General features: G+C 40.7%; 1 protein-coding gene and 1 long non-coding RNA gene across 2 annotated transcripts; one reads left to right on the top strand and one right to left on the bottom strand.

The window, feature by feature from the left end:
* Window positions 1-369: 369 nt before the first annotated feature.
* ADPRHL1 (ADP-ribosylhydrolase like 1) lies at window positions 370-27,551 on the bottom strand. Its single transcript, XM_013954082.2, has 7 exons — window positions 25,129-27,551; window positions 20,285-20,449; window positions 13,757-13,882; window positions 11,426-11,566; window positions 8,219-8,346; window positions 4,100-4,232; window positions 370-1,143 (listed from the first exon to the last, which is right to left on the bottom strand). The coding sequence occupies exons 1-7, from the start codon at window positions 25,340-25,342 to the stop codon at window positions 986-988; spliced, it is 1,065 nt and encodes a 354-aa protein (XP_013809536.2). The 5' UTR covers window positions 25,343-27,551; the 3' UTR covers window positions 370-985.
* Window positions 14,982-24,295, top strand: LOC136992005 (uncharacterized). Its single transcript, XR_010884037.1, has 2 exons — window positions 14,982-15,329; window positions 23,288-24,295. It is a non-coding gene; the product is annotated as an uncharacterized lncRNA (long non-coding RNA).
* Window positions 27,552-27,954: the final 403 nt, after the last annotated feature.

Here is a 27,954-nt window from a genome sequence, read left to right as displayed (position 1 = left end):
AGGCATCTTTTAACTGAATCATACAGTTAGATGGGTTTCTCAAAAAAAAAAAAAAAAAAAAAAGAAGGAAAAAAAGCAGTTGTAAGTGTTTTCTTCCCAGGGATTTTAGTGTTTCTCAGACTTGTGAAATGTATCACAACCTGACGGCTGACCTATTACAACTGCTTGAAGACCTCAGCCAAAAATTCTGATACTGATACTGATACTGCAACATATAATCTGCTCAATCTAAAAATAAAGAATGATGCTTAGAAAATGGTGCAATATTAATTTATTTACAAATATTTGTCAGTTATATATATTTTTTAAAAGTTTTTTTCTGAAGACTACAGAATGAGAAAAATGTAATTCAGAAATTTTAGACACACTGCTGTTTTGCTATACCTTAGGTGTATTTTTAGTGTTGGCTTTTCCTTTTCTGGAAGCTTCTAATGTAACAATACCTTGCACCACAGTGCTGATGTGGGGATCAGCCATTCATTAAAAGATAATCCGTGAAACATTATGTCTACAAGTGTCACAGACACATTAAATTTGTGAACAAGGAGGGCAATAGTGGTGAAAGGATTGTCAAATATACAGAGAATATCCCCATAAAAGTGTACTATCATTAGTTTTGCAGGAAAGCATTAGTTCTGAATATTAATTTCATATGTGTGATTACTGGTCATAGCTTTTTAGGAAGTGGTATTACAGCAAGTTAGACTGAAATCAATCGAAAGAGGTTTTATTTATTTTTTTCCATTTGAAACAATCTCACTGGTTTAAGTAGCAATCATTATACCTAGAAATCCCTACATCTGTGAAAAAATGAACACTGTAAATATCTAATTACTCTTGAATTATTCAGCTAGCTTCGCTTGTACATATTCTACATATAGCCATTTAGACTAACTCTCAGCCTATCCTTTCGTTATTAAAGTCAGTCAGTTATCTACAGGGTTTGACACAGTCTTTATAGAAAGAGAAAATGGCAGAAACCGCTTTACTTTTCCTCTGTGGATAGTCGGTAAAGATTCTCGCCCAAGTACTCTAGCCTCTCCCTTTGTTCGAGGTCCTGGTACAAGCCTTTGGGAACCTTGCTCAGGCCATAAACCAATCCATACAAGCAACCAGCAATAGATCCAGTAGCTGCACTTTCACCTGCGAATTTAAACACAATTGCAAAGTTCTCTTAGAGTCACTTGTAACTACACAGTCAAAGCCTGCCCTGCACTGAGGAGGAAATATTAAGCCACTAGTGAAAGGACATAAGGACATAATGGCCATATTGAATCAGTCTCAAAGTTTCACATAACCCTGTGTTTTGTTTCTGGCAGTGCCAAGAGGAAGATGCCTAGGGAAGAGAATAACCCCAAGGCAAGCATACAGCAATACTTCTGTGGTGCGTAGTCCTGAACCAGAGCTGCTCTCTTGGTATTTCATAACCCTCAGCAAATCTTTTTCCATGAGTTTGTCCAATCACTTCTTGCATGCACATGAATTGTTAGCATCTACAACGTCTTGCAGTGAGAAGGACGCACCTTTCATGTTGTGTGGGAGGTGCATCTCTGTTGGCCTGTTTCAGACCTTTTGCCTGCTGTTTGTAGTTGATGTCCTCTACTTCTTATACTGGAAGAGAGAATTTAGGATTGTTCATTCCCTACCGGCTTTTTCTGTGACACTTGATCCCATAGATTTCTGTTATATCTACTCTGTGTCATCCCTTTTCCATGCAGAGTGTGTGTGTGTGTGTGTGTGTGTGTGTGTGTGTGTGCGTGTGTGCGTGTGTGTGTTGGGATCAGTTTGGTTTTGGCCTGGTTCCCTGGAAAACAAGGTACAGACAATCACAATCTGATGTGACTGTCACACACATGTCTGTCTATCTTGCAGGTTGTCTCCCACGTGTGATTTTTGAACCTGTTGACTAGCTTCAAAATCATGTGATTAAGGACTAACACTGATGGATAATAAGCAACTGGGAGGTGAGAGAGACATGACTATGTGCTCCGGTTTGCTCTTCATGAGATGTATTACAAAAAATCAGCATAGAAGCTCAACCTTAGGACATATCACAGAATCACAGAATGGTTGAGGTTGGAAGGCACCTCAGGAGATCATCTAGTCCAACCCCCCTGCTCAAGCAGGGTCACCTAGAGCACATTGCACAGGATTGCATCCAGGCGCGTTTTGAATATCTCCAGAGAAGGAGACTCCACAACCTCTCTGGGCAACCTGTTCCAGTGCTCTGATATCCATATATCCACAAGAAACCAGACTCTCCTGGTTCCCCTGTATGAAACATCTTTGATCTTTGTGTTTCACCCACTTGTAGTGGTGGGCCAAGACATGGCAGCTCTAGGAAATTCCCCGATTCTTTTTCTGGGATCTCTCTTGTCCTCGCTTTCCAGCAGCCATTGTACACAGCACTTAACACCATATCTGAGGAAGAGAACTTCCTCAGCTGAGACTGCAGTAGAGTCGGTAGAGACCAAGGTCCTGCTTATGATGTCCCTTGCTTCTGCACAACTCTCCCAGTAGAGTCATGCTGGTGGTAGAAAGTGATCTTGAGTTTCATTTTTAATGAATACAACGGCACATTCATTGTACGATCAATTGGAAAAGTCAGTATTCTGTACTAAACAGGAAATAGAAATGTCTAGTCTCAGTAGGGGCTTCACTATCATGGGAAAGTTTTCAAGCAGAGAGAGCTCTTTCCCTGCAGAGCAGGAAACATACACTGACTACCTGCAATACGAGTGGCAATGTGGACACCTCTGGTTCTGCTGCTCAGTCAACAAGGAAAATTTCTCAAAATTAGAGCTCTGCCAGGTGAGTGGGTGGAAAATCACTTTGCCAAATGATAAAAGGACAAAACACAATTTAGGAAACAATTTTTCTTTGGTGCTTGGAGGAAACACACAGCATGGGTTAGATTAGAAAGACTGCCATGAAGGCAGGAACCACCATGGAGAGCTGTGTCCTTTATTAATGTCCCAAACAAATACTCAGTCAGATTGAGTGAACATTTAATTAAATTAAAACAATGTATTTGACACCATTTTAAAGAAGATATTAACAAAGTCCTAAAGGAAAGGACATGTCTGATCAACGGAGCTATATAGCAGCCAGAGGTAGGGGCATGGCTGACAGACTGCAAAAAGTCAGTGCTGCAATCAGACTTATTGCTTTTTTGGTTTTGGGAAAAGCTACTACAGTACAACAGCTCTTGCAAGCAGCTAGCCATTACTAGGAAGAAAGATAAGGCAGAGTAATCGCAGGAGTCTCTGCTAAAGGCAAGCACCCTGGAGTGGAGAGTGTATCTTCCTTTCTAACATGTCACAGCATGGCACTGCATGTGATTTAAAATATCTAACTATAGTAACAGTACTCCTTGTGGTGTCTAATGGTAGGTGTCTGTATGAGTGTGCAATGAGAGATCATGACCTCCCACCAGGTTGGTAGGGATTGGATGAGTTATCAACGCAGAGTCTCTATAAAGGGCCTCACTGTGCAAAGGATGGAGCAGATAATTCAAGTAGTGGGCTCAGTTCCTGCAGCTACATTGGCCCAAAAGCCCAGCAGGATGCAAGTGCCGGTGGAAGTGTTATCATTTGCAAAACTGCAAACGTAATCAATTATGTGCCTCTAGGACTTAGGTTTTATTTGCTTGAGTCCCCCTTGCAGTTTTACCTAGGCACTGTATTATTTTTCTCCCTCAGACTCTTCCTTGGTTTTGCTACGTGCAGTTAAAAGGTTGTTTTGCCAGAGGTGCTAGTGTTTTGGTGATAGAAGACACCAACCCTTTACTAAATGATGTTGGTTTTACTCCACAGGCACCTCTGGCAAAACTGTGAGACTTAGATGAATTAACATTTGAAAAACACTGTTAATGACTTGTGTCTCAGCTGTTCCTGAAGGAACGATATTTATGACATAAAACCAGCAAAGCAGAAATAATAGGTGGAATGGCAGATTGGAAAACACTGAGAATTTACAGCCAAAAGGTCTCTTTTTCAACAAGCTGCATCTCCTCCTGTAAAGGTCACGTTACGTGTGAGAGGGAGCAGTAGGCCATTTTAATCAGGAGGGAACCAAAATATGGGACAGCAGCCCTCACCTCCGTGGAACATGGAGCGGTTGCAGAGCTCAGTCCAGTCGCCGCCGCATCCCAGCAGGGCATCATAGGCGATCATGGGGGCATCGTGACCCCTTCTGCCCCCCCGGCCTTCAGAGCTCCACCTCCTGTACGTCTATGGGAAACACGATAGCATCAGCGGGGCTTGCTTGAAAGCGTAGTAACTTCTCCTATACTGCTCCTTTGGTGGGAATAGCTCATGAATGGGCAGTAGGCAACCACATTGCTCATGCAGTTGCCTGCAGCAGGGGTGAGTGGACACAATGGCACCTACCCCAGAGCCAGGGATGCCTTGTAGGCTTGTATCCCAGCTTATCCCACCGTACCTCATGTGCTTGCCCAAACCCTTTGGTCTGTGCATCACAAGGAGGCATTTGATATTCCTACGATTCCAGTTTTTCTGCTCTGGGACCTTCTTGCAGTGAGAAGACTGATGGGTCCAGCAGCTGGGGGAAGTGTCCTCCTGCTGACTGATGACATTTTGTATGGCATAGTAAATGGATGTCTGAGCTTTCTGTTCACCAACACAAGTACAAAATGACTTCCTGCATATATAGTTTTGAAGACTTGTTACTGCTATAGCCCCTGCTCCTCTGCTAGCTGGTCTCTTCTTGAAGCAGCACATCCCTGTGAGGGACTGATGCTGCCATGCCCGCAGCAGGGACACCACTAGTAAGGACATGAAGAAACATGCAGCTGTGTGGCAGGGTGAATACTTGGCTTGATTTAAGGCAAGAATACAAAGAAGTAGATCAAGCTAGTCCCTAACTTCATATCTTAAAAGTTCCTGTTCTTCCAAATACTGGGGGTGGAAAAGACTTAAATTGTCAGTCATCTTCCTGCCTCTTGGAAATGTTCTCCACTTCATTTGTCACATGTTTGCAAGTGTTTTGGTTAGCCCAGTTTCACATGGGGTTTGAAAAAGTTCTTCTTCAGTAATTTTTTTCAGGTCTCAATTTCAGACTATGTTAATTTAGGTCCTCCTTGCCAGGCCCTTGCCAGGCCCTTTCTCTTCTCTCCAACAAGCATATATTGAACAAGAGAGAAAATAATTGGCAAATGTGAGAAACAGATTTCTTCCTCGCAAGAAGAAAAAACAAAAAACCCACAGAAAGATTTGTTAGAGATGATTAGATTTTCTCTAGAAGAGAAAAGAGCGGGCACCTCCAGAACTTGCTTTTACCTGCCCCAAATCCCAAGACATCCTCAACAACTCTGCTAAACTCTGCAAAAAAATGTCCTTTAAAGGAAACTGGCCTATAACCTAGCTTCATTTCCTGAAGTATAAATTACAACACGATAAGTTGAATTGTATCTGCTGAGCTTACTCTTGGCTTCTACAATATGTATGAAGGCTTGCATTTAAATCTATTCACTCTCTCCTTGGCCATTATATACCTTGATATGGTATATCTGTATATACATCAAACAAAGAAGAATTGGATTACAGCTTCAGTCTGCAGCTTTAGGTTTGCAGACTAGTGAGAGCATTTATCTGTTTATGCTATCCTCTGACATAGGCAAACTTTAAAGCCTTATTTCTGCATTTTTTTATTCTGGTGGAGCAGTACTGACACTTGTGTAATACTACCGAAGGCAAGAGGACTAACCATGTAAGTGCTATTCTGGGTGAGCATGCAGGCGTCTCAAGTTTCGCTCCATTTAGACTTTAAGATAGCCAATGTTCTGCACAGATTTGACGTCACCTCACTTCGACTACTGAAAATTCTTTACATTAGGAGCAACGATCCTTGGGATTGAGCCTGGAGGCACTTATCAGCACCAAGGCTGTTTTTCGCAAACTTTTCAAGAGCACAACCTCCTCCTGCCTCTCCTGCCATAGTGCAGCTAGATGATTTGGCAGCAAGTCAGCTTCTCTAGGCAGCGGGGTGAGGACTGGCAACACGTAGTGGATGCAGGTGAAACATGCACTCCCTTGTGCTTCTGGATCTGGGGTCTAAAGGTAATTCACAGGTCCCCTCTTCACTGCAAACCCCTGAAGACAGCAATTGCAGCTGCCTCTCACTTCCTCACACTGAAGGACCTGACCTACTGCTGGCTGACACCGCTTTTTTCTATCATTTTGTAATCCTTTCTGAGCTCTTTCATGATCCTGGTTTAAGCAGCTCTCTATTAAGGGAATGAACTCCACTGGCCTCTGAATTTCCTGAATAACTTTGGCTCAGATCCTCTCCCATTTTGTTGTGCACTGAATCCAACACGGAAAAGTGAGCAATGAAAGTGGTTTGTTTGCAGAATCAAAGCTGAACATGAGTAAGGCCCAATTTCTGCCTATATTTGCAGATTTTCTAACATGTAACAAACATATATTACTGAAACATGATTTACCCTACGTCAGCTGATTGCCCACCTTCTGTTTGTACATTCAAGCAGGGTTAATTTGTCTTTTATACCCACATTCCTAGTTATCTCCAAATTTAAGTTGTACACCTGCTTATACAGAATGTGGTCTTTGCTGCTTAGCATTTTGAGGTACAGTTTTTCTTTTGCAAAGGGAAATTGTCTTTGCAACATTGTCAAATAAATCCAAGCCACCTTTGAGGGCCTAACTTTCACAGCTCCTGCAGCTGGTATGTGCCTACTGAAGGGCAGGCCTTGTCTACCCAAAACATGCATTTAAGGGCCTGGTAAAAAAAGTGGTGCTAGATATTTGTGTTTTATCAAAGCACTGTAAAAAGACAACCAACTATACATCCAAACGCAAATGACCAATTAGTTTGGAAGGAGTGCAAAGGAATGCAATGGGAAGAAGGACAGTATCGGCCTACTCGGGAGAGATCACGAAGGCAATCATGATGGTTACTCTCTCCTTGTTTATTCTTTCCACGGCTATCGATTAAACACACTCAGTTTATAAGAAAAATTAGAGATTTCTGTAGGGCTGGGATCTCTGGATGGCCATGGAGTTTGAGAGTTAAGTAATATTTTCCTTCTTGTGTGTCAAAATGAATAGCTCTATAGGCCAAACTAGCTGGGCTGGGGCAAAGAAGGTAAATTTTGTTTCTGCCTTGGGAATTTATTCAGTTCTCTCTTGATAATGATCAAGGGGAAACACTGTTTAGCTTAATCTCTCATAAAGTTGTGTTAAGGCTCTGTAAAACTGGAAAGAACAAAAAAACTAGTAACAAATTCATGGCACTAAACTACGAAAATAAAACTGGAAGGAGATCTATTCTTTCTATATAGAATGAGCAAATCCTTTCATTATCCACTGTCAATCTGTCTTCCATTGGCACCTTTTACTGCATGTATGAGCACCTAAAAATATACAGAGAGACTTCTCAGAATAGAACTGTGCTTTAATAGTCTGAAAAACAAATTGATTTATGGGAAAAGGTGACAAGAACCACATACTTATTCCTTAGCTGCTAAGTGGAGAACTTGAGAAGTGCCAACAAATATCAGAAAGTTGTAAACACCAGGGAAGAAGAGGCGTTATTTCTCTGGAGTTAAGAAGTTATGACTGGAAGTCATGAGGCAAAAGAAAGATCATGTATGCTATAAAATAGTATCATAGGAGACATGGTGAAACATCATCTCTTGGGATACTTAAAACTATCTTGGCCAAAATCAAAGAGAACAAACCTGCCTGAGCAGACAGCCGCTTAAGATGGCTTTTTCTGTCCTAAGGATCGTGATCAAGTCCAGCTCCTAATGCTCATGGGCATCTCTGCAGGAGAGAAACCACAGCTCCCTTAGGCTTTCAGGAGAGCCCCCACCTAGAAGACCTCATTTGTCTTTTCCAACCTCAAAAAGCCATGGCTGACTGGAGGTCACTTATCAGTTTTGTACCTTCTCTGGGTGTTCACACATCTGACTGTTAAGACTTCCTCTTTATATTGTTTCCTCCCATTTCAGGATCCTTTAGTACCTCAAGATTGATTGTAGCTTTTTTTAATGCTACCATATACCTGAACCAAAGATGGAAGTTGTTGTTTATTTTTAAATTCTTTTTTTTTTTAAATGGAAGACTTCCTGTCTGCTTTAGCCCTGGAAATATTTAAAAACATTAGTACGTCCATTTGGAAATACCTCTTTCAGTTCAGAACATCTCTGAGCACTTTCTGAAGTTGCAGTTACCTTTTCTCTCTCTTCTGCATCATAGTTGTCCGGAAAGACAGGTTTATTCTGATTTTCCTCATTGATTTCTCTCTCCTCCAAATAAAACTGCCACTTGGCTTCAAAGTAAAACCAGTGCTCCTGATATTCTGAATGCAAAAGAAATTAAGGATGTAGCATTTCGTCTTAGCAATATTTTCAGTTCTACTAAAGTAACTTTTTAAGAGAATGACAATATTGACTGACCAGAAAAATTGTGTATTTTACAGTAACATATATTAAACAGGCATATGTATTAAGTATGCATTTTAATATGGAGTGGGACATTTAACTGGAAAGAGAGGATGTTAAGGAAAGAAGGAAAATATTTTCAGAATATTGTGCTATTTTTATGATATATTAAAATTACATTAAAATACAGCAAGATGAGATTCCAAGAGAACTAACTAAGGAACACTCAAAGGAAAAGATAAGAGTCAATAGTAAGAGAGAAAAAATCAATTCTATGCTAATTTCTGCATTCCTTTATTATGATTAAAGATTATCTAAAAATGCTTACATGTCCTAAAAACAAATCGTCTCCTAGTTCAGTTATCAGTTTTTATTTATATAATTTCTCTGGTATTTTTGTTCATCAGGATAATCTTTCAGGAAAGGCAGAAAGGAAAGACCAAAATTTCCATTTATGTATGTTATAATACATACCAAATGTAGTATTGGCACAGATAACACACACATCTGATATCTGTGCCCATGCAAATAAGCATTCTTTTATAACCACAGCTCTTTTTCTTTCTGTGTCACTTTAATGAGAGTCTCTCTAAACATATTTACCTTTGTGCATGTGAATAATCTCTTTACATTCAGTTTATTTTCCAGCCAACGCTCAAATTCAACCTTTTCTGTAAAGGCTAAAAAAGGTGCATAAGTCACCCTGAATCCTGCTCCATGCTCAGTTAAGCACATATGCACATACACGTTTGCAGAACTTAGGCCTAAGTGAAAACCTGCCTGGGAAGCAAAAGTGGGTAAGGATTTAGCAATCAGTGAGATGGACAAGACCACTACAGATGCCAAAGGAAACTAACAATTCAGTATGGGAGTATTTGTGTATAGTTTAAAATCAAATTAAGTGTTGCTGCTTTTCCCTTAGTTTTGTCTTCTCTGGTCGCTCAGTTCTGGGCTTGCTTGCAAGTGACTGAGGAACATGCACAAAACAAAATCATTTTTCTGAAGGGCATAATCTGATTTGGCTTCTTTCCCTAAAATGCCATGCAAGCATGCCTCTTCGGCAATTGAGACCTTTAAAGTGATTCAACTCCATTAAAAAAATCCGTGATGCCTTGTATGATCTGATCCCTTCACAAGGTTGTCAATTCCCCAGCCCCACACAGGTATGAGAGTTTGATTACACTGCGCTATATTCCTAAGGGCAGGGAAAATCCAGCCTCCCTTCTGCTGAATCCATGCCCTAATTTTGCAAGAGTTCAGGAAGCTATTATCTAGAACCCTAAAAAAAGAGGTATTTAGAAAAGCAGAGTGAAAATGTGCTCACAGGCCAAGGTGAGTATCTCAAGAAAAAATGTCTCACGAAGAAAAACATTGTTGCTTGAAAGAAACTCCCCAAACCCACTCCATCAGTTGGTTCCAAAGCTGCTGTTAAAAATGCAGAGGACCTGACTGGTGTGCTTGTTTTTTAAAGAATGCATCTTCCACTTTCCTATTCCCCCCATGACTGGAAAACATGAATGCTTCACAAATGAGTATTTCCTATGTAGCATCCCAACAAGAGGGACGATGTCATCACCAATGCACAGACCAGGAAACAAAGGGATAAAGCAGCCACAGGAGACTCCAGTTGCATGAACAACCTATGCTATAGTCAAAAACCCCACACCACCACCCTGACTGATACTCTGCCTCATTCCTGTGCCCAGCCCGAGGCTACACCTTCACTCTAAGAACAGTCACATTCAAATCCATGGGACTATCTGGCAAGTAAATGCAATTTAATAACAGAGAGGAATGCTAAAGTAAGCCCTCTGTGAAAGGGAATAAAGCAGCTAAGAAAGAGTTTTCTAAAAATGGAGGACTCTGTTTAGCAGGACTTCTCTGCAGTGCATCTCACCAGCCAAGGAGCTTAACTCTGATGCAGAAGACTTTTCCCGCTTCTAAAATAGGACTAAGCTCAACAATGCCAGTATTACCCAGAGCATGCTTCAGGAGGCCGACATACATGCCTCTATGTAGTGGGGGTCGGGTCTGGTGGAGTGACAGGGCCCTTCTGTAAAGTCTTTCAAAGAGAAGCTCACTCACGCTAATCCTGCACCTGCTGCTCATAGGTCTTGTCTAAAAAAATCTTAGTACTGAATGAGACACATGAAAGAATGCAGTGTCTTTCAGAAAGGCTTCCTGCTTCTTCCTATTTTTAAAGCAGCAGCTTTCCTGCCTAAGTAAATCTTCATTTTTGAATGCTCCAAGGAAAGATTTCCATGGAATTCAATCATTCTAAACAACTGTCCCTTTAGATTAACCAGAAAAGCCTCTTTCTTCAAATTCTTAATATAGTTATACTCATTTGCCTACAGCAGGTCTCACTGCTCTGAATACATCTCTCCTGGGCAAGAGGGAACTAAAATACCTTAGTCCAGAAGATTACACACATTAGTAAAGTAGCAATACTGAGTTTCATAGCTGCATTCCACTTGTTTTGAAAGAAAGCTACTACAGAAGGTATCTTAAATATTTGTTCAGACAGCAACAAGCCAAATTTGAATCTGTGATCAAAAGATAAACAGCTCTGCCCAAGAGGCATCTGCAGGTGAACTTCTGGAAAAAAGATTTCAGTGGATTTCCTTTTGGAAAATATTGGACTGTACTGATTGATGGAAGGGAACTGAACTAATTCATATCTTAGTAGTCGGTTTTCCTAATAACCTGCTAACTAACACTTCTTCCCCCCGCCTCCCAGTAATAGAACTGTGCAGTTTGGTATTATCATTGCTACTTCTCTTTGTATTTATGCCACCAATATACCAGGCAACTAACAGACAGTGTAAGAGGGCACAACATCAGAAGAACTTACAGCCTAAACAGGTAACACAGAAGGTGTCCTGTGAAGCCAGGAGATGGGAGAAGCAGCAAAACTGGGCAGTGACATTTGTTCATTGTCTTTGTAGCTGAACATATTTTTAAGAATATAACTCTTCCTTGATTCAGACATGTTACCTGCCATGTGTCGAATGGTCTTCTTGCAATATTCTTCAGCCATTGGCACAACCTTCATCATCTCTCTTCCCCACTGCACAAGGGGTTTTCCTTGTATTGCATATGACACAAAGAGAGCTGTGCATAGGGACCCTAGAAAGCCTGGAATTAATAGATAATAACAATTATTAATATGCGATCTGTGTTTGTACCATCTTTGTCATGTCCCTAGTAAAATCGTTGCCTCATGCCTCTAGCACGACTCTTGTCATCTTAAAATTCTTGGCTAATACACGGTGCCTGCTGGTTTATGACTTATTTTACATAGAAGGGAGCTTCTGTTCTCAGTGGGGTGATATGACAGAAATTGATGCAGTGGTCAAAAATAAACATCATGCATTAATGTGACACTGAAAATCTTTTAATTCAAGTTACATGGAATAACTGACTTGCACAAAGTGATTTAACTACAAGTCAATCCCCTTGCTTACAGAGTCATCCAGCTCAATGGCTGTGGATGTTAGATCTAATAGTATTTCAGCTTACTCTAAGTGGATAAGTGCATTCTACCTAGTTGTTAAACACACTTGTTCTTTATTTTCTTTGGGCTGTATTTATCTTGAAGAAGTCATTGTCTAAGTAAGATATGCTGTCTGCCTGATAGACCCTAGCTGTGTCTTCCTCTTTGGATATGAATATATTTAAGATGAATTTTCTGTTAATGGGCACTCAAGACTTCCATGATGTCAGAATCTTAGAGGCTCACTTCTCATATCTCCTCGTGAACTTGGGGGAGGAGGAGTGTTTCTTCAAATGCAGCAAAAACAACCCAATGCAACATCCAGAAGAAGGCTAAGAAAACAGTCATTTAAATAAGCCCCAGTTGAGCAAAGTATTGATGCATGTGCTTCTCTTGATGCATGAGTCAAAAGTGCTCTCTCATGCATAAAGGTAAGCATGAACTTTGTGTTTTGCTGAAGGTAAAGCCAAATTATTTTAGGAGGTTACGACTCCAGATGAGACTATTACAAATTCTCTCTGCATTAAGATGTGCACTATGGAGTCAGGCCAAAGGTACGTCTAACCCAGCATCCAACAGATGCTCTCAGAAACAATAAAAAAACAGGCAGAGCCAGCTCAAACCTTCTTACTTGGCCAGACATCATCCAACTGACTTGCTGTAAAGGTTCTTACGTTGCATTTGGCAAGAAGGCAGTGACAGAGTGGGTTTAGAGGCTAAAAGAGGCAGGTGAGGAGGGGGTGGTGGGAGGAGTCCATGCAGAGGGTGGTGGATGCTGGGCAGCATCTGCAAGGTTTGAGGGGATCGGAAGGTCTCTTCCTCCCCTGTCTCCAGAGGGCTCGCTCCTGGGCTGTCCTTCCGCTGCCCCGCAGCCCCTGCTGAGCCCCTGGCTCTTGCCACTCATGGCTGGGAAGAAATGAAGCCCCAGCAGGGGCCTCCACAGCTGCTGCTGAGGACGAGGAGCTGTGTCTGTCACTGGCAGTGGAAATAATGCAGCACACAGTGGTATTTTTAATTACACGGCTTAATTGTGTTTAGCAACAACGGCCCCTTCTCTTCCCTTTGCCTGATCCCTTTTTGAACCCGTGTGTAGTTCCAAACTTTGCAGCATCCTTCATGATATTTCCTGCTTTATTTTTGAATTCTTTTCCTCTGAATTTCATGCCATCCTGCTGGCCTTTCCAATTGCTTCAGAGCACTGAGCATGCTGAACATGTCACCATTCATTATGGTTTTATCTATTGTTGTTTAAAGCAGACAAAATGAATATGTGCTTACGTAGTATAAAATTATCCTAGTGACAGACCTGTATATTTAGAACAACATTACATCTACTTATTTATGTTTTGTTTAGATAATGTTTAGATTGTGTCCTAAACTATGTGGAGTTAGACTTTTTTGGCTTTCTACCTTTACCTACAGTATTAGATATGACAAGACCTGTCAAGAGAAAAATGTTATTATCTGCTGAATTATAAACAGTTATAAACAGAGTATATACATGTTAAAAGTGTCATCCGAATGTACATAAATCCTAAAACTTGACCAGAGCTAGTGACATGAATATACTCTGGACAAGACAGGCTGTGTTTAGTTATTGGAGGGATAACTCCTTGAAGTTGCCGCTTATATAATATGTAAGCAAATATACAAGTTTATATATGTAATATATACATTTAGATAGTATCTAAGCAACAGTCAAATCAAGGACTATGAGTCTGTGTTGCAGAAGCAGTTCAACCAAGTGAATTTGCAGGAGCTGTGTTAGTCCCTCCTGAAGGGAAAAGCAACCTTAGGTACTTCAGAAAAAACAGCATGTCAGTGGACATTACCTGTAGGGTGGTTATGAGTCATTCGTCCACATTCAATGCTCACTTCAATGAGCAATTCTAGCCTTTCTGGCTTCCAGTATCTCATCCCTAAACACATGGCTTTTGTAGATGCTCCAAATCCAGAACCTAGAGTGAAAAGATAATGCTAAGCTTTTAAAAGGAAACTAATGATACACAAATATGTTGATACTGTCTGAAACAAGTACATTTTGGTAATTCATCTCATGTGTGGGAACTCCTCAGGGAACAGGAAATTAGCATGCAAAGCAAGGTACAAGTTTTGATAGATTCTTGGAAGGAATTTTGCTTCCACACCCATTCTGATTTTACAGGGATATTCCAATATTCTCAAGCGCAATGAAGACCACTGTGGATATCAGAGAGCAGTGTGCTCTCTTGTCAACATCGATTGTTTGATTCAAGCTCTCCTGTCATCCTTGCTCATTCTTGGCTGCCACTTCAGTTTTGCTTGCTCCAGATGCTACCACTAGAAACAGCAGTTTGAGAAATAGGTACACTTTTGCTATACCTTTATTCCATTGAAGTCTTCATGCTGCAAGTATATCATTCAAACACTTTATATGAAGATCACAGCTAGTCTTACAATTTTATAGCATGCTTCATCCTGGAGAGTCCCACAGGTAGTTCACAAAATAGTTTCTATTACATACAAAAATAGGGGGTCTGAAAAGAAAGTGAAGGCTGCAGAGCTGAATCCTCCAAAGTCAGGAGATGTCAGAACTCGGGTTGTCTGTGCAATCATAAGTTAGTGCTTTTGTGCACACGCATTATGGTACAGCCTGCACTTAGCTTCTTCTTGGGAATTCGTGCCTCATGCAGCACAGAGGTTATTTATTGAATGGCTAATTCAGTATTTCTTTTAATCCTCAGCATTGAGTGCATGATGCCAGGTGTTCAACTTCTGAACACTTCATTGAATGGAGGTAAATTTGCTAATGAGTTTCTCTACAGCACTTTTCACAGTAATATCAGGATCCCACAGAAGTTTTAATGAGCTTATCTTCACAACACACCAGTGAGGTGATTATCTCCTCTTTGCAGCTGGTGAGCCAGTGCCCCCCAAAAGCTTTAACTCATTGCAGGGACCAAGTCAGAGATGGATAGGGTTCAGTTTTCCAAAATACTTAGAATTTTTCAAAACTGTCTTTTCTCAGTCACGCTTCCTGGTGAGCTTGGATATAGTTGAAAGTAATCAGCATTTCTCTTCTTGGCCCCTGAAAGATATGGGAGATAGTTATGCCACCTAATTTTAGCCTTTGTGGAACCTGCATGGTCTTCCTGTCTTTCCTAGATAGGCAGCAGGGAGATAGGTTAAGTCTCCATTAGGCAGTACTGTGGTGCAAGAGGAGCAATTCACACTCAGAGTAAAGCAGCAGATGCCGAGGCCCCAGCAGCAAAGCTGCAGACACCTAACTTCAGAGGAGCCTTCATCTGTTTCCCTGGATGGTGCCCATTGTGGCTGGAGTGCATTAGGGGCTCCCCTGGAGAGCATCTTTCACCCAAAATGACTCCAGCTCAGGTGGCCCAAGATCATGATGAGGATCAAAGTGCGGTAAGTAGGCAGTAGAAAGATTTGCTTCAAAAGTATATGCCTGATCCAAACCAAAACACTAACGTAAGGCCCACTGGCATCTCCAGAGGAGAATACAGACCAACTGAGATGTGCATTGCTCTCTGGAGATGTCTCTTTTTCTCCCCAGAGTGCAGCTATCCTGAGCAAGCAACCTCATTAGGTAATCTAATTAGGATAGGTGAAGACATTTCTTCCTTTCCGGCCCAGAGTCCAAAGGGAAAATTTTGTGTGAAGTAACTCTTCCAGTAGGTAGATTAACTAGCAGGGGCAGTGTGAAAAAGGCCAAGCATTTGACAGATGTGACATGAAAGGCTTGGCAAAATATCGTTTTATTCTCCGTAAGCTTGCTTCCTCACCCCTTGCCAGTCTGATAACTGTGAAAGAAACCCTCTCCAGGACTCCTCTGGTCACTGCTCCGCACTGAAATGGCTGGACACTTGTCCTGTGAATGGTGTGTTTTCTTTCATACTTCACATACGCTGCAATTGTAGCACCTGGTTTACTAAGGAGCCAAGAGCAGATAACAGCATCTGCCTATCCCACAAATTACATAAAAACCACACAGAAGAAGCAGGAGAGAAATCAAGTCTTCCAGAGCATCATTCAGCTTAACTGGGAAAACCTATCTCCTGCTTGCAAGCCCAAACTCTTCATTAAACCACTTCTATCTAGTGCAGCAAACAGAGGAGCATATAAATGTCTTATTCATGATTGAACCTGTGTTCCTCCAAAGGACACAATTCATGCTGGATAATCCAAGAAGCATAGTGCTACAGAGAATTAAGATTTGATTATATTAAAACACATTATATTAAGATATGATTAAATATCATGTTGTAATATATACAAAGGTGGAGGATGCATTACAGTAATTTGAATGCTGATCTGAAGGTGGTTGCCTTTGCAACTTCATTGCTCTTCTAGTTTAGAAAGTTATATTAAAACCTTCTGAAGAATTAAACAAGCAAATTGGGTAACAAAAAATTCCACCACATGGAATAATGGTAAGCCTAGGCAGGGCTTCAGGAGATTAGCAAATACTAGATTCACTGCATCAGCTGCTACCATTTGAATCAAGGAAGTACAGGACAGCAAGGCTAGTCCCAGCTAGGGGTGAGATGTGTAGGAACATAAAGACAATCCTGCAAGGTCAGACCGAAGGTCAACCTAACAGCTCCTGTCTGACAGTGGCCCGTGGAGGATACTTGAGAAAGAGCAAGAGAAAAGGAGAAAAGCATAATGATGTTTCCCCTTCATACTAAACTGCTAAGAACTTGGCTCCCTGATCCAGGAGGCATCTGGCTACTCATCTTTCTGTTTAATAACCATTCACAGATTTTCCTTGGGTGAATTTGCCCAGCTATTTTTTGAACCCACATGAACTGTAGTATCTGCAAATTCCTGTGGCAGGGTTCTGCAGTCTAACTAGATATTGTGTGAGGAAGTCTCTCCTTTTGCTTGTTTTGAACTCATGACCTGCTAGTTTCTTTTGAAGTCTCTGGTTCCTGTGCTGGAAAAGACGGGGAGTTCTCTCTATTCCTATTCATGTTCTCCAAGATATCTACGATTTTACAGCTCTCTTTCATATTATCTCAGACATCACTTTCCTAGATGGAAGAACACTAGTCTCTAACCATTTTGCCTATAAAAGCTGGTTTTGACTAACCTGGTCTTTCTTCCCCATATTCTTTCTAGTTCTCTTGCATCATTTTGAGGGGTGGGGTGGGGGCAGTTTATTCACAGTAGTCAAGAAATAGTCAGTCTATGGATTTATAGAATGGTGTAAGGGTGTTTTGTGTTTTGTTTTCTGTTCTTTCCTAGTCATTCCTAATATTTCATTTGCTTTTTGACTATCACTGAGCACTGAAGTGATGTTCTTATAGAACTATTATAACACCAGGATCACTTCCCTGAATGGTAATAATAGTTAGCTTGGTAACTATAACTGTGTATATAAAATTAGGATTTTTCCCCATGCATAGAATTTTTCATTTATCTACATTGCATTTATTCTGCTGTGTGGTCACACAGTTATTCATCACTGTGAGGATCTTCCACAACTCTGCACTGTATTGTCTTTGATAGCAGATTTTGTTGACTCACTATTTACCTGCTTTTCCAGATAGTTTGTGGATACGTTCAACAGCACAGGTCTGACCCAGGTGCCTCCTTCTTCATGGAGAAGACTGACTGTAATCTCCTACACTTTGTTTACTGTCTTTTAACCAGTTATCTAGCCACAGGAGAACCTTTCCTTCATCCTGTAGCAACTTAGCAGCTTGTCATTTACTGCCTTTGGTGAGGAACCTTGTCGAATGCCTCCTGGAAATCCGAACAATCTTCACAGCTTTTCCTTTGTCCTCCTGATTCTTGGCTGCTTCATGAACTTCCTAATAGATTTATGAGGTGTGACTTCTCTGTACAAAAGCTATGTTGACACTTTCTTACCATATCATTTTCATTCATGCATGCACTCTACTATTCTATTAGTATAGAATACCTCAGTGTGTTTTCCTTCACTTTATTTCTGTAAAATAGTAAAGATCAGCTTAATGGCTACTGTTCTGAGCTCTTTTGTGACTACAGACTGTTCCGCATGAAAGCTTAGAGCCTGTTGCCTTTCATCTCCTGTTCCTCTGTGGCTATGCTTCTCTTCATTTTTCTTCTCCAGCTCTCTGCATCTAACTCACTTTTCCCTCATGCTGCTCTGTCAATGCCACTAGCAAAAGGGCACAGTCTCAAGTACTGCTAAAAAGCCCAGTAACTGGCTCCAGTAGCTGCAGATAAAGACTTGCTCAGACACTGCAGCCTCAGCCTGGGATATGTTCAATGCAGGCAGAACCAAGCTGCTGTCTGACTGGACCTACACAGTGGCTCTGAAGGCACATTTCTGACTCTGGGGGTACCACCTCACTCAGATTTCAGTTTCCAACTCTCAGACACTAGAGAATGGCTTCTGAGCACTTAGGAATTCTTTTAACAATGGAACAAAACATTTTTATCACATCTCAGAAACAGCAGACACAAAGTAAGTATCAAAACTTAAAAAAAATGTTAACAAAAAGAGGCAAATGCTTAGCAGTGAAACTTTCAGCCTAAAGCTTAATAAAATGATAACTTGGAAATGAAGTCTTAAAATGGAAGATGTTAAGCAACCTTGTATAGTTCTTCTGGTAGACACAGGGATCATATAATCCTTTAACATAATCCAGGTACCTTTGCAATGAATGTGGCAATGAACGTGACAACAGGTGGCAGGTTAACCTAAGAACTGAATGCAGTGACTATATCCAGAAGAATTTGAGCACAAGAGCTTCATATAAGCAATTAGGAGTTACCTAATCTAGAATTTCACTCTTCCATGAAGGCTAGTACATGAATTTTTGCTGCAAGAGAGACAACACAGAATGACTATAAAAACCCAGCATTTTGGTTCCTACCCATCTGAGACATCATCTGACTGCTAGACATTCAATGCCTCTGGATTTTTTTTGCCTCAAGAAGAAATTTATGAAAATTCAATTAAAAGTTAATTATGGCCATAATAATGCCAGGCACCACAGGAGGCATAACATCTCCACCTCATGTCACTGGTTCTTTTGTTCTCAGGGTGAAAAAAAGAGGCTTCTTGAGATGTTCAGGATGGCATTTGTCAGACCAGACAGAGAAATGGGTTTTAACTGTCAGTTCTCAAGATAGGAATTCATTTTAGAGAGTTGCAGCCCAGAGCATCCCAAAAGCAAATCTTCCACCATGGAAAGTTGGGGAGGAGGAAGGCTAAAAGAAGACATGTGGCTCCAGCACAGTAACCACCTGGGGAACAACTGTGCTCCTCCACTGGAGGTGTCCAGAGCTTCTCTGGCCCAGCCAGGCAGCTCCCACAGTTACTTCATCTGAATTTTACTCATTGTCAACCAGAAAACATATGACAACTGCCAAAGGGGCACTTTCTCAGTTCTGCCTGGCTAACAGTGGGGTGGACAAAATAAACAGAGAGAGGATCCTTTTCCCTCTCCGCAGCTGTTGTGAAAAGCTGAGGCTGAGGGAGGGGTGCTTTTTCTGTCAAAGAGAACTGGCAGGGAGCCCGAAATAGCCATGGCATTGTGCCGCCTTGTTTTTGTCATGACATTGCATCAATGTGCAATGCTGTTGAGTGGTGCTGATGCATACCACAGCGACACAGCGTCACACCAACACAGTGCCATGTTTTTGTGAGCTGCCAGAGTCTTGTGGCTGTCTAGGTCTACCTCATTTAATGATACAGTGTCTCTCCAGTCCTTCAAGATTAAATGTATTCTGTGGGCATAGGTATATGCATATAGGCATGCACATAGCTGCATGTAGGTTCCTTAACTTGAAGTAGAAATTCAATTCGTCATACAACAAAATAACCACAAAGAGAGAGAAAGGAATAGTCGTGGAACAGTGCTGGGAATATTAGGGATTATCAGCAAAATATAGTTCTTAGCAGTGCGTCCACCTGAAGAAAAGTAATGCAGTATCTCCATTTTCCCTCTAGTGAGCACATTGGCACAGAGAGAATTTCGCACACAAACTCAGCTATTTGGTTTTTTAGATCTGCCATCACTGAAAAGATCCAAGACCACAGGCAATTAAATGAAAAACGGCAGAAAATATTTCTTAAAATAACCATTAAATTCAAGGACAAAAATCTGGACCCAGAGGCACAGAGCCAAGAACAAAGTCTCTTTAAATAGATGTTAAACAGGGAAGGGTTCATTTACAAAAGGACATAGTGCCCTACAAAAGGAATTCCTGGCACATCTCTTGCCATCCTCAGGCAAACACGGAAATGTTGCAGGGCTAGTAGCTTCTGAAGTCAGGGAAAAAAGGAAACAGTTTCCAAATACTCACAGATCTTGAAAGCAGGCATTGTTAAAACCAATTTCTATAAATAGAAGGCAGTACTGTACCCTTTTCATTGAATGGTGTGTGCCAAGCCAGAAGGTAGTTATCTGGTTTTAATTCCCTGCAGCCTTCAATGGTAGCAGGGTCTGCCCGTCTCCCTGGGAGTCTGTCGATAGCCTCGACGTAGCGTTTTACCAGCTCACGATACAGGTCTTCTAAACACCAGTAATCTGGTCAGAAGCAGGAATAAAAGATTGTCAGGCAAAGGCAAAAGGAGGAGAGAATACTGAAACCAAAAAGACAACGGATACTGAAAACAAACAAAAAGGCTGACTATGCATTTAATAAACATTCCTATTTCCAGTTCCAATATATTCCTATTTCCCATTTCAATATATTTGAAGACGTTTCTGGTGCCACTGTAAACACTTCTATGCAAACCCTGAGAATGGGCCGGAGAGAACATACTTGCCGCTCAGTTCTTTTCTTCCCTTCCCTTTCACTTTTAACTCCGTCATTCTAAAAGATAGAGGCGTTTTGTTCTTCAACAGTAACTGCTCAGGGGCTTTATTTAGACTCAGGGTGTGAAGTGCTTACAGAGGTGTCTGACTGCAAGGTGAATGAACGTGTTGCCGTTGTGGGCGCCGTGGGTATGCATGTAGTCAGCGGTGCCTGGCTCAGTCTGTGCTGCTGCATTCATTTGAAGACATGATTCCAATTTACAAGCGAATTACCATTTTTTTAAATTACCACTGAATTATTTTAATGACGTATGTGTAATTAAACACAAAAGCAAATTAGTTAACTTAATTTTTTATCCTGTATTTTATATTTGTTTGTTTAAAATTTGTAGGTCTTCCATGCAGGGCCATACCAGTACAGTAACCGGAACAGTGAGCTTTTATAAAAATGATTATAAAGATTAGTAATAGTAGTAAATTCCTACAGACTGTAGTATTACCAGCAGGTAATTTTTCTGGAATATGTTCATTAACAATATCTGTTCATTGATTACTTCAACTAAGGTCTACAGTCTTTTCTAAGGAGTCTTTCCTGTGTTAAACACACATTTTTTTCTTCAGTATAACTGCTTGTTTAATCTATTATTTATATTATTGGGTTTGAAGAGTCCTGCCCTCAGTTCTCACTGAGGAAAAGCTTCCGCCGATTTCTACTGCAATTTTGTAATCAAGAACCAAGGATGCTGACAGGATTTGTCCATTTATGTATTTTCAATGCACTCAAAGAAACCCTGTTGACTGACAAATCAAATCACACAGTAGGGAAAGTTCTTCTAAAAGTATCTTCAATCATTTTGTCAAAGACTGGTGATTTATTGAGATCCACAGAAGAGATTTAATATAAGACAAAGTTTGGACATCCATAACCCAGAGCCAGTTTAAAATACCATTTATGTAAAAGAAGAAATTAAAAAGATCCGGGATAAAGCCAAGATTTCCCTCCTTTCACTTAAAAAAATATCCTATCAAATACACCAGCTGTACCACACAAAATCCCAGAGGAGCAAGATACTTTCAAGCTACTGACCTTTCAGATTTGGAAATCAAGAGTCATTTTATCTGGGTGTGAACTGAGAGCAGGAATTTATCACTTGGCGGTTTCTGTAGGAGTATTGTCTTCAAAGTCAGAGGCACTTTGGTCCCTAATACCTTGGGACTGTCCAAGCCCACCACGACTCCTTCATTGGAGTCAGACTGGTATCTTAGCTGTCAAGTCAGTAGGACAAATTCTTTCTTTAGAAATGAAGGCTTTTATTTTTTTAGTGTTGTTTGAGTCAGAAAGGAAAAGGCTTTCCTGACTGCAGTGATAGTTCTCCTGCTTTTGATGATGTTAAGTTTTTGTTCCTCCTTTATGGGACAAATTCTTGATGAAAGTAGATATTTCATTTATCCTTTGTTGTTGGATTGAACTTCCAGTCTGGGCCATTGTTTAACCTGAGAAGAGCCTAGAGTGGTAGTTCAGCCTCCGCTCAGCCACCGCCACTGCTGCCCCTTGCCTTGAATGTCCTCAGACCTCTCCTATGCAGCCAGTGCAGTGCTGGTCAAAATCGGCTCCCAAGATCAGACTTGCCCCTGTCCTTCATCATCAACCCTCCACCCTGCGGTCAGCGTCTGCCCCAGCTTCAGGCTGGGAGCAATCTCAAGGGCAGCATCCAGGCACTTCGGGATATGATCGGGAGCCCGGGCTCTGGGCAGCTCAGACCTGGAACGTGCTAAGCATGCAACGGTCCAGCCTGTGGGTAGCCTGGATTTGCCTCTTTTTACGCAGAGAGGCTGCTACAGCTGGCTGACAGCTAGCAAGGTGAATGAAACACATGAGGAGGGGGATCCTCTCCACCTCTCATGTCTTTTCAGCTCTGTCTCCCCCTTTCAGTGTAGAGTTTTGCACAGATTTCTCAGCTTGGAGAGCACTTGCTGAAGGTGATTATTCTTGGGGCTATCAGCTGGGGAAGGCTGAGCGTGCAAGAAGGCATGGCTTTGAATGATTTTACTGAATGGCTTCCTATTCTCTGTACTTTATATTAACAGATGTAAGTAAAATCACCCATAGGGGATTGTTACAAGATGAAAAAATTAGAATTTTAAACAGAGATGATGTTCTGACACAGACTTATTTGCTTATTATTGCGGGAGACACTAAAGAGAAAGGAAGGCTGTTATCTTTTATTGCCATCTTTGCTCACGTCCAGACTTCCCTGCACAACCTTCAGCCCCTACCTCAGTCCTCTGCCGGGGCAGATACCCCATAACTGAGGTGACCAAGAGTCGTCACCCTGTGCTCCTTCTGCGGAAATAGGGGCAACTGGGGGACTTGAGAGGGTGGATCACGTGAGATGTGAAATGCCCTTGAAGGTCCCTCCCTCTGTCTGCAAGAGGGGTCCCAGGCAGCAGTTGTAGCTACCTGTGATATCTTGTTTTAAGTAACAGCAGTGAGGGACAGGATACTTGTTGATTATTCCCCCCACTCTTTTTTTTTTTTTGGCTGGTAATGTCCCAGATTTCCAATATATTCTTAAAGATCTTCTTCCTCCTTTTTTCTTTCTGCAGCATATGTGTACGCTCTGCACTGAAGTCACCACTGTGGTGAAAGAAGATGGAGCCACTGGATCCTGTCAACGTTCCCATTGTCTCTGACAGTGAGCAAGCACTCCCTGCAGCATGACCATGCATGACCTGGCACCCCGGGGCCAGGGAGACTTCAGCCTCAGGGACCTGCTGCCGCCTTCGTTAGGTTTACTCTGTTGACTTCAGCGATTTTGCACACTTGTTGAGCCATGGCCAGACCCGGTGGCTTTTTTGCATTCAGTTTGCTATGAGCAGACACTGTTGGAGGCAGGACTGGCTCTGTTTTCCTTTGGGGAAGCAGACAAAAAGACTTGCTTTCCTGTCTTCAGGAATGTTGCTATGAAATGATAATTTCTTCCTAAAATTCCCCCCTATAGCTTTTTGCTTTCTCACCAGTCCATGAGAGGACCTTTTTTAAAAGACTGTCCAATGAGGACAGAGAAATGAGAGTACAGGATAAACACAGTTGATGTGAAATATAGTGAGACTTTTTTTTTTCTTTAAAGAACAGCTGTGCTCCTGTTGTATTTAAGAAATAAGATTTATTATTATACTGATAGCCTAACTGACTTGATTACTCTGAAGTTACAGATTTATGGAGTTCAACAAGCAGAAAACATATGATATGTATGTAATCATAGCCTATATTCAGAAATATGTTAGTCATCTTTTCTCTTGATAGGCTGACATCTTGCCCTTATCTTTAGCGTGTTAGCTATCCCTTAAACCATTGGTTAGCTAACAGCCAAGCATGAAGTGTCTAACACACTCTCCAACTGATCTCTACATACTAAATTTAGAACAAGTTAGCAGCAGATGGATAAAGCAGTGAAACAGAAGCACAAGTGAAACTTCATTGACTTTGGCAATATTAGCTACATTGTAAGTTTCTGCTATCGTTAGTTATCCAGTATTACAAGAGTTAAGAAAAATTAGGAATATTTTTACAGAGATAAAAAGTTTGATTCATTTTGAAATGAGAAAATATTACTGAACGGTTACTGTCTTCTTATGTGCTTTTGATGACAGGCTTGATGGTCTCAGAAAGCCTTGGTCCAATGGGTAGAGTGTCGATATAAATATCATGGTATCTTACAAAAGACTATTACTGCCTTAAGAAAAAACAAATGTGCTCTTTCAAACTATTGTGATTTTAGAAGACACATGCTAATAACATTTACTATTTTGACATACTTTATAATAAAACATCACATTTTAAAATATTTTTCTGCACTAAGGATGTAGAACTCTCCTCATAAAGAAAACTGTTCCTTTTCTGGCTGTGCAGGTGCAACCCCCTGTCTGAAAGCTGGCAAAGATGAGAGAGTTCTAATGATTTTAGCCTAAAAGAAATATTAAGGCAACTCTATGCCAACCTGAAGTTCTGAACACAAACATGTTAAAAATGCGCCTAGAAATATTCTTATTTTTTACAGAAGAGTTTTAGACAGGTTTATTTCCATTGGGTATATTATTCCCTGAAGTACAGTGTGCAGATAATTTATTTTACTTTTTCAAATTATGCTGGACATGCAGTATTTTAATCTTGAAGCTTTAATCAGCGTTATAAACCTGTGGAAAAAATAAGGAGAGCTACTCCACACTTAAGAAATCAAATCTCCTTATTTTATACAATGGTTTCAAGATTATGCTCATCTAGAAGACAGGCTAATATATGTATATTATCATTCACATAAGCAGCATTTAGGAACCAGACACAGTTTCTCATTACTTCCACAGCACTCTGGCTTATTTTAAGAAATCTAGCAGCTCTACAGTTTTGCTCCTTTCTAAACTGCAGTTGCTAGTCCATTGTCACCTACCTGTGATGATGGCCTCTGCTGTAGCCACGTGCATGAGGGTATTGTCGCTTACTGGCCATTTGTCTGAAGAGAGCACCAGGTTCTCAAGCCCTCCAATTTCCTTCAGCTCCTGCTGGATTTTTGCACCTAAAGCATTGTTTTCTCGGGAGAAATTTCGATAACCAAGAGCATCCCCTACCCCAGCCAGTACAAATGCAGCCTTAAATTTATCCATCCCCGAGATACTTTCCACTTTCCTTTTGTGTGAAACAGCCACTGAATCTTGGTCTTTCTTTGTTCCTTTGCCTTCAGCTCAGCTCTACTGACACTTTATATCAGCCATTGTGTCACCACAGAGAGCTTGCTCTATAAGGCAAGAACTTCCTTTTCTGGCTTGCAGATGCCATCTCTTGTCTAAGACCCAATGGAGAGCAAATATTTCATAAGTCAGGGATTTTGTAGGGATTTTGTTCAATGAAACTGCAAGAGCGTACCCACAAAGTGCAAAAACATCACTTCTGCAACCCAGCATAAAGCAAGCCAGGAAATACTTAGCCCTACCCAGCATAAGTAACTCTACACCCAGAAAAACAGATGCCTCCACAGGGGTGTTTATTTATTCAATAACTTGTAAATTAATATATTTTCCTTCACTTTTCTGATATAGTACAGTCAGTCTCCCTTTTGGGGACTGATCAAGAAAACAGTTGAATGTGTTAAAAGACATTTCCAAACTAGAATGATGGGCTGCATGGTAAGAACCTAGTAAAATGCAGTAAACCTCTCACATTTCTAACTATGCCCTATGGCAATATTTTGTCATCTGGAGGCTCAGATGGGTTTGTAACTGACTTTGGACAAGTGACCCAGAAAGCTATGTGGTTCCAAGATGACACAACTTTCTTGCTCTGTTCCACCTATAACAAGAATATCTTGCTAATTCACCACACCCCTGGACAAACATTGAGCAAAATACCAACTTAAATCTCACATCTCCTAGCTCTCTGGCAAAGAATGACTTTTTCCTAAGCCAGAGCTCTGGTGCAGCCTACACTTAAACTCTGAAAGGAAAATATTTTGAAAGATGTATTTAAATGGCATCCTGTGAGTCTAGGAAAGTTCACATATGAAGAAGTCTCAGTGAGAACAGAGAGTTTTATTAATACCATGCTTTCAAACTTGATACTTTTGAGATTATTTGCTTTATTCTGTCATTACAGTTTTTTCTGTCCTCTGTCATTCAATGCAAGAAGGAATGACCTCTGTTGTCTTGCAGCCTTTGAAAAATGTTTTGCCCACAAACATGTCACAGTGTGGGCTCAACATCTTCCTCCAGGGGGCTTACTGAGACAGACCCAAATTATGGTTCCAGGGCACCATTCATACTGTCCTAAAGAATCACAAATTACTACTTTACAGATAGAAATACAAGTGTAAATATAAACTTACCTAGAAAAACAGAAAGCTTTGATTGGCTTGACTGTGATTTTGATAAAGGATAACTGGGGAAAGGTTTTGTTTTTGTTTGTCAGAAAGAAATACTGGTTGCCATTTGGATGGAAAAGGCCAAAAGTGTAAAGGATGCATCTTACTAACATCACCCCAAATGCTAAGCAGTTAACTGCATAACTGAATAATTTACACATATAAGAACACCACTTTACAAAAAGAACACATGAATGGAAGAGAAGCATCATCATCCTTATTCTACAGTATAAGATGCAAAATTGGTAAAAGTAGCCTCTGTTTTGTGCGCCCTTGTTTTAATGATTAGGAATTGGTTAACAGAAGTGCTGAGACTCAGGAACTGCACACTGAGAGTGTGTCCTCACTGCTAGGAACAAAGAACTCTGAACTGAGAAAGCACTCAAAAAGGACAGTTGTGCCTTAGGATGCCAGGAGGACTATATAGGGAACAGAGGAGATGCAGAGCCAAGTAAACAACGCAGAGGCAGCTGTAAAGATTCTCATCCTCAGGCTCAGCATGCCTAAAAATGAACACTTAGTTGTCAGAATGGACAACCAAGGCCAACGTAGCTTACCAAAACCACATCAGGCAAACGCATGGTAGTTTCCAATTTGACGTCTCAGTTACAGGTCAATGTATCCTTCTATAGTTCCCCTTGACTGCACAGAATATTTGTGATTTGAAAGGACATGGGAATTCAAACTTGCAAATCAAGGACTAGAGAAATCATCTGCTGAAGCACCACATAAGGCTAGTAACGGCCTTATCAGATGAAATGTTCCTTTCTGAAAATGAGCAAAGCTATTCTTAGTTTACCCATTTATCTCTTGCTCTAAATTGTGGCTGGCAATTGTGCTGTCCTGTTCCCTCCCATGGACTTTACCCTGTTGCCTGCACACTTGACCACCCATAACACAGCCCAAATCGGGAATAAAATCTTTAGCTGTTAGAAATAAGGCTATAATGAAAATCCAGCCTTTATAATTCAGAGAAGTTTTATTTTTCCAAGTCTACAAAGTAGAACATGTGGCAAAGAATTTAGTTTTTTTTTAATTTGTAAATTGCATATAATCTCTTTTTCACATAGTATTTCCAGTCTCTTTTTGGTGAACTTTTTGGGCAAAAATTAGGCACACAGATTTCTACACTCCAAGAAAATAAAGATGAGATAATAATTTGTAAAATATCATACTTGCATTTCTGAAACATAGCCAAAATATGTTAACTCCATTAAGATCAAGAAGTATTCATTTATTATATATATTTTTGATAGGAAAAAAAAACCCAGAACACATAAAGTTTGCAAAAAATGTTTGGTAAATGTTAAACCAGATAAAAATGCAGCTTTGGTCTCCTGTCATTACTGTCCATATGACTGG

This window comes from Apteryx mantelli, chromosome 1, assembly GCF_036417845.1.
Source record: "Apteryx mantelli isolate bAptMan1 chromosome 1, bAptMan1.hap1, whole genome shotgun sequence".
Classification (NCBI taxonomy): Eukaryota; Metazoa; Chordata; class Aves; order Apterygiformes; family Apterygidae; genus Apteryx; species Apteryx mantelli.
Note: the sequence above shows the minus strand (reverse complement) of the source record. Positions and strands in the feature narration are given on the sequence as shown.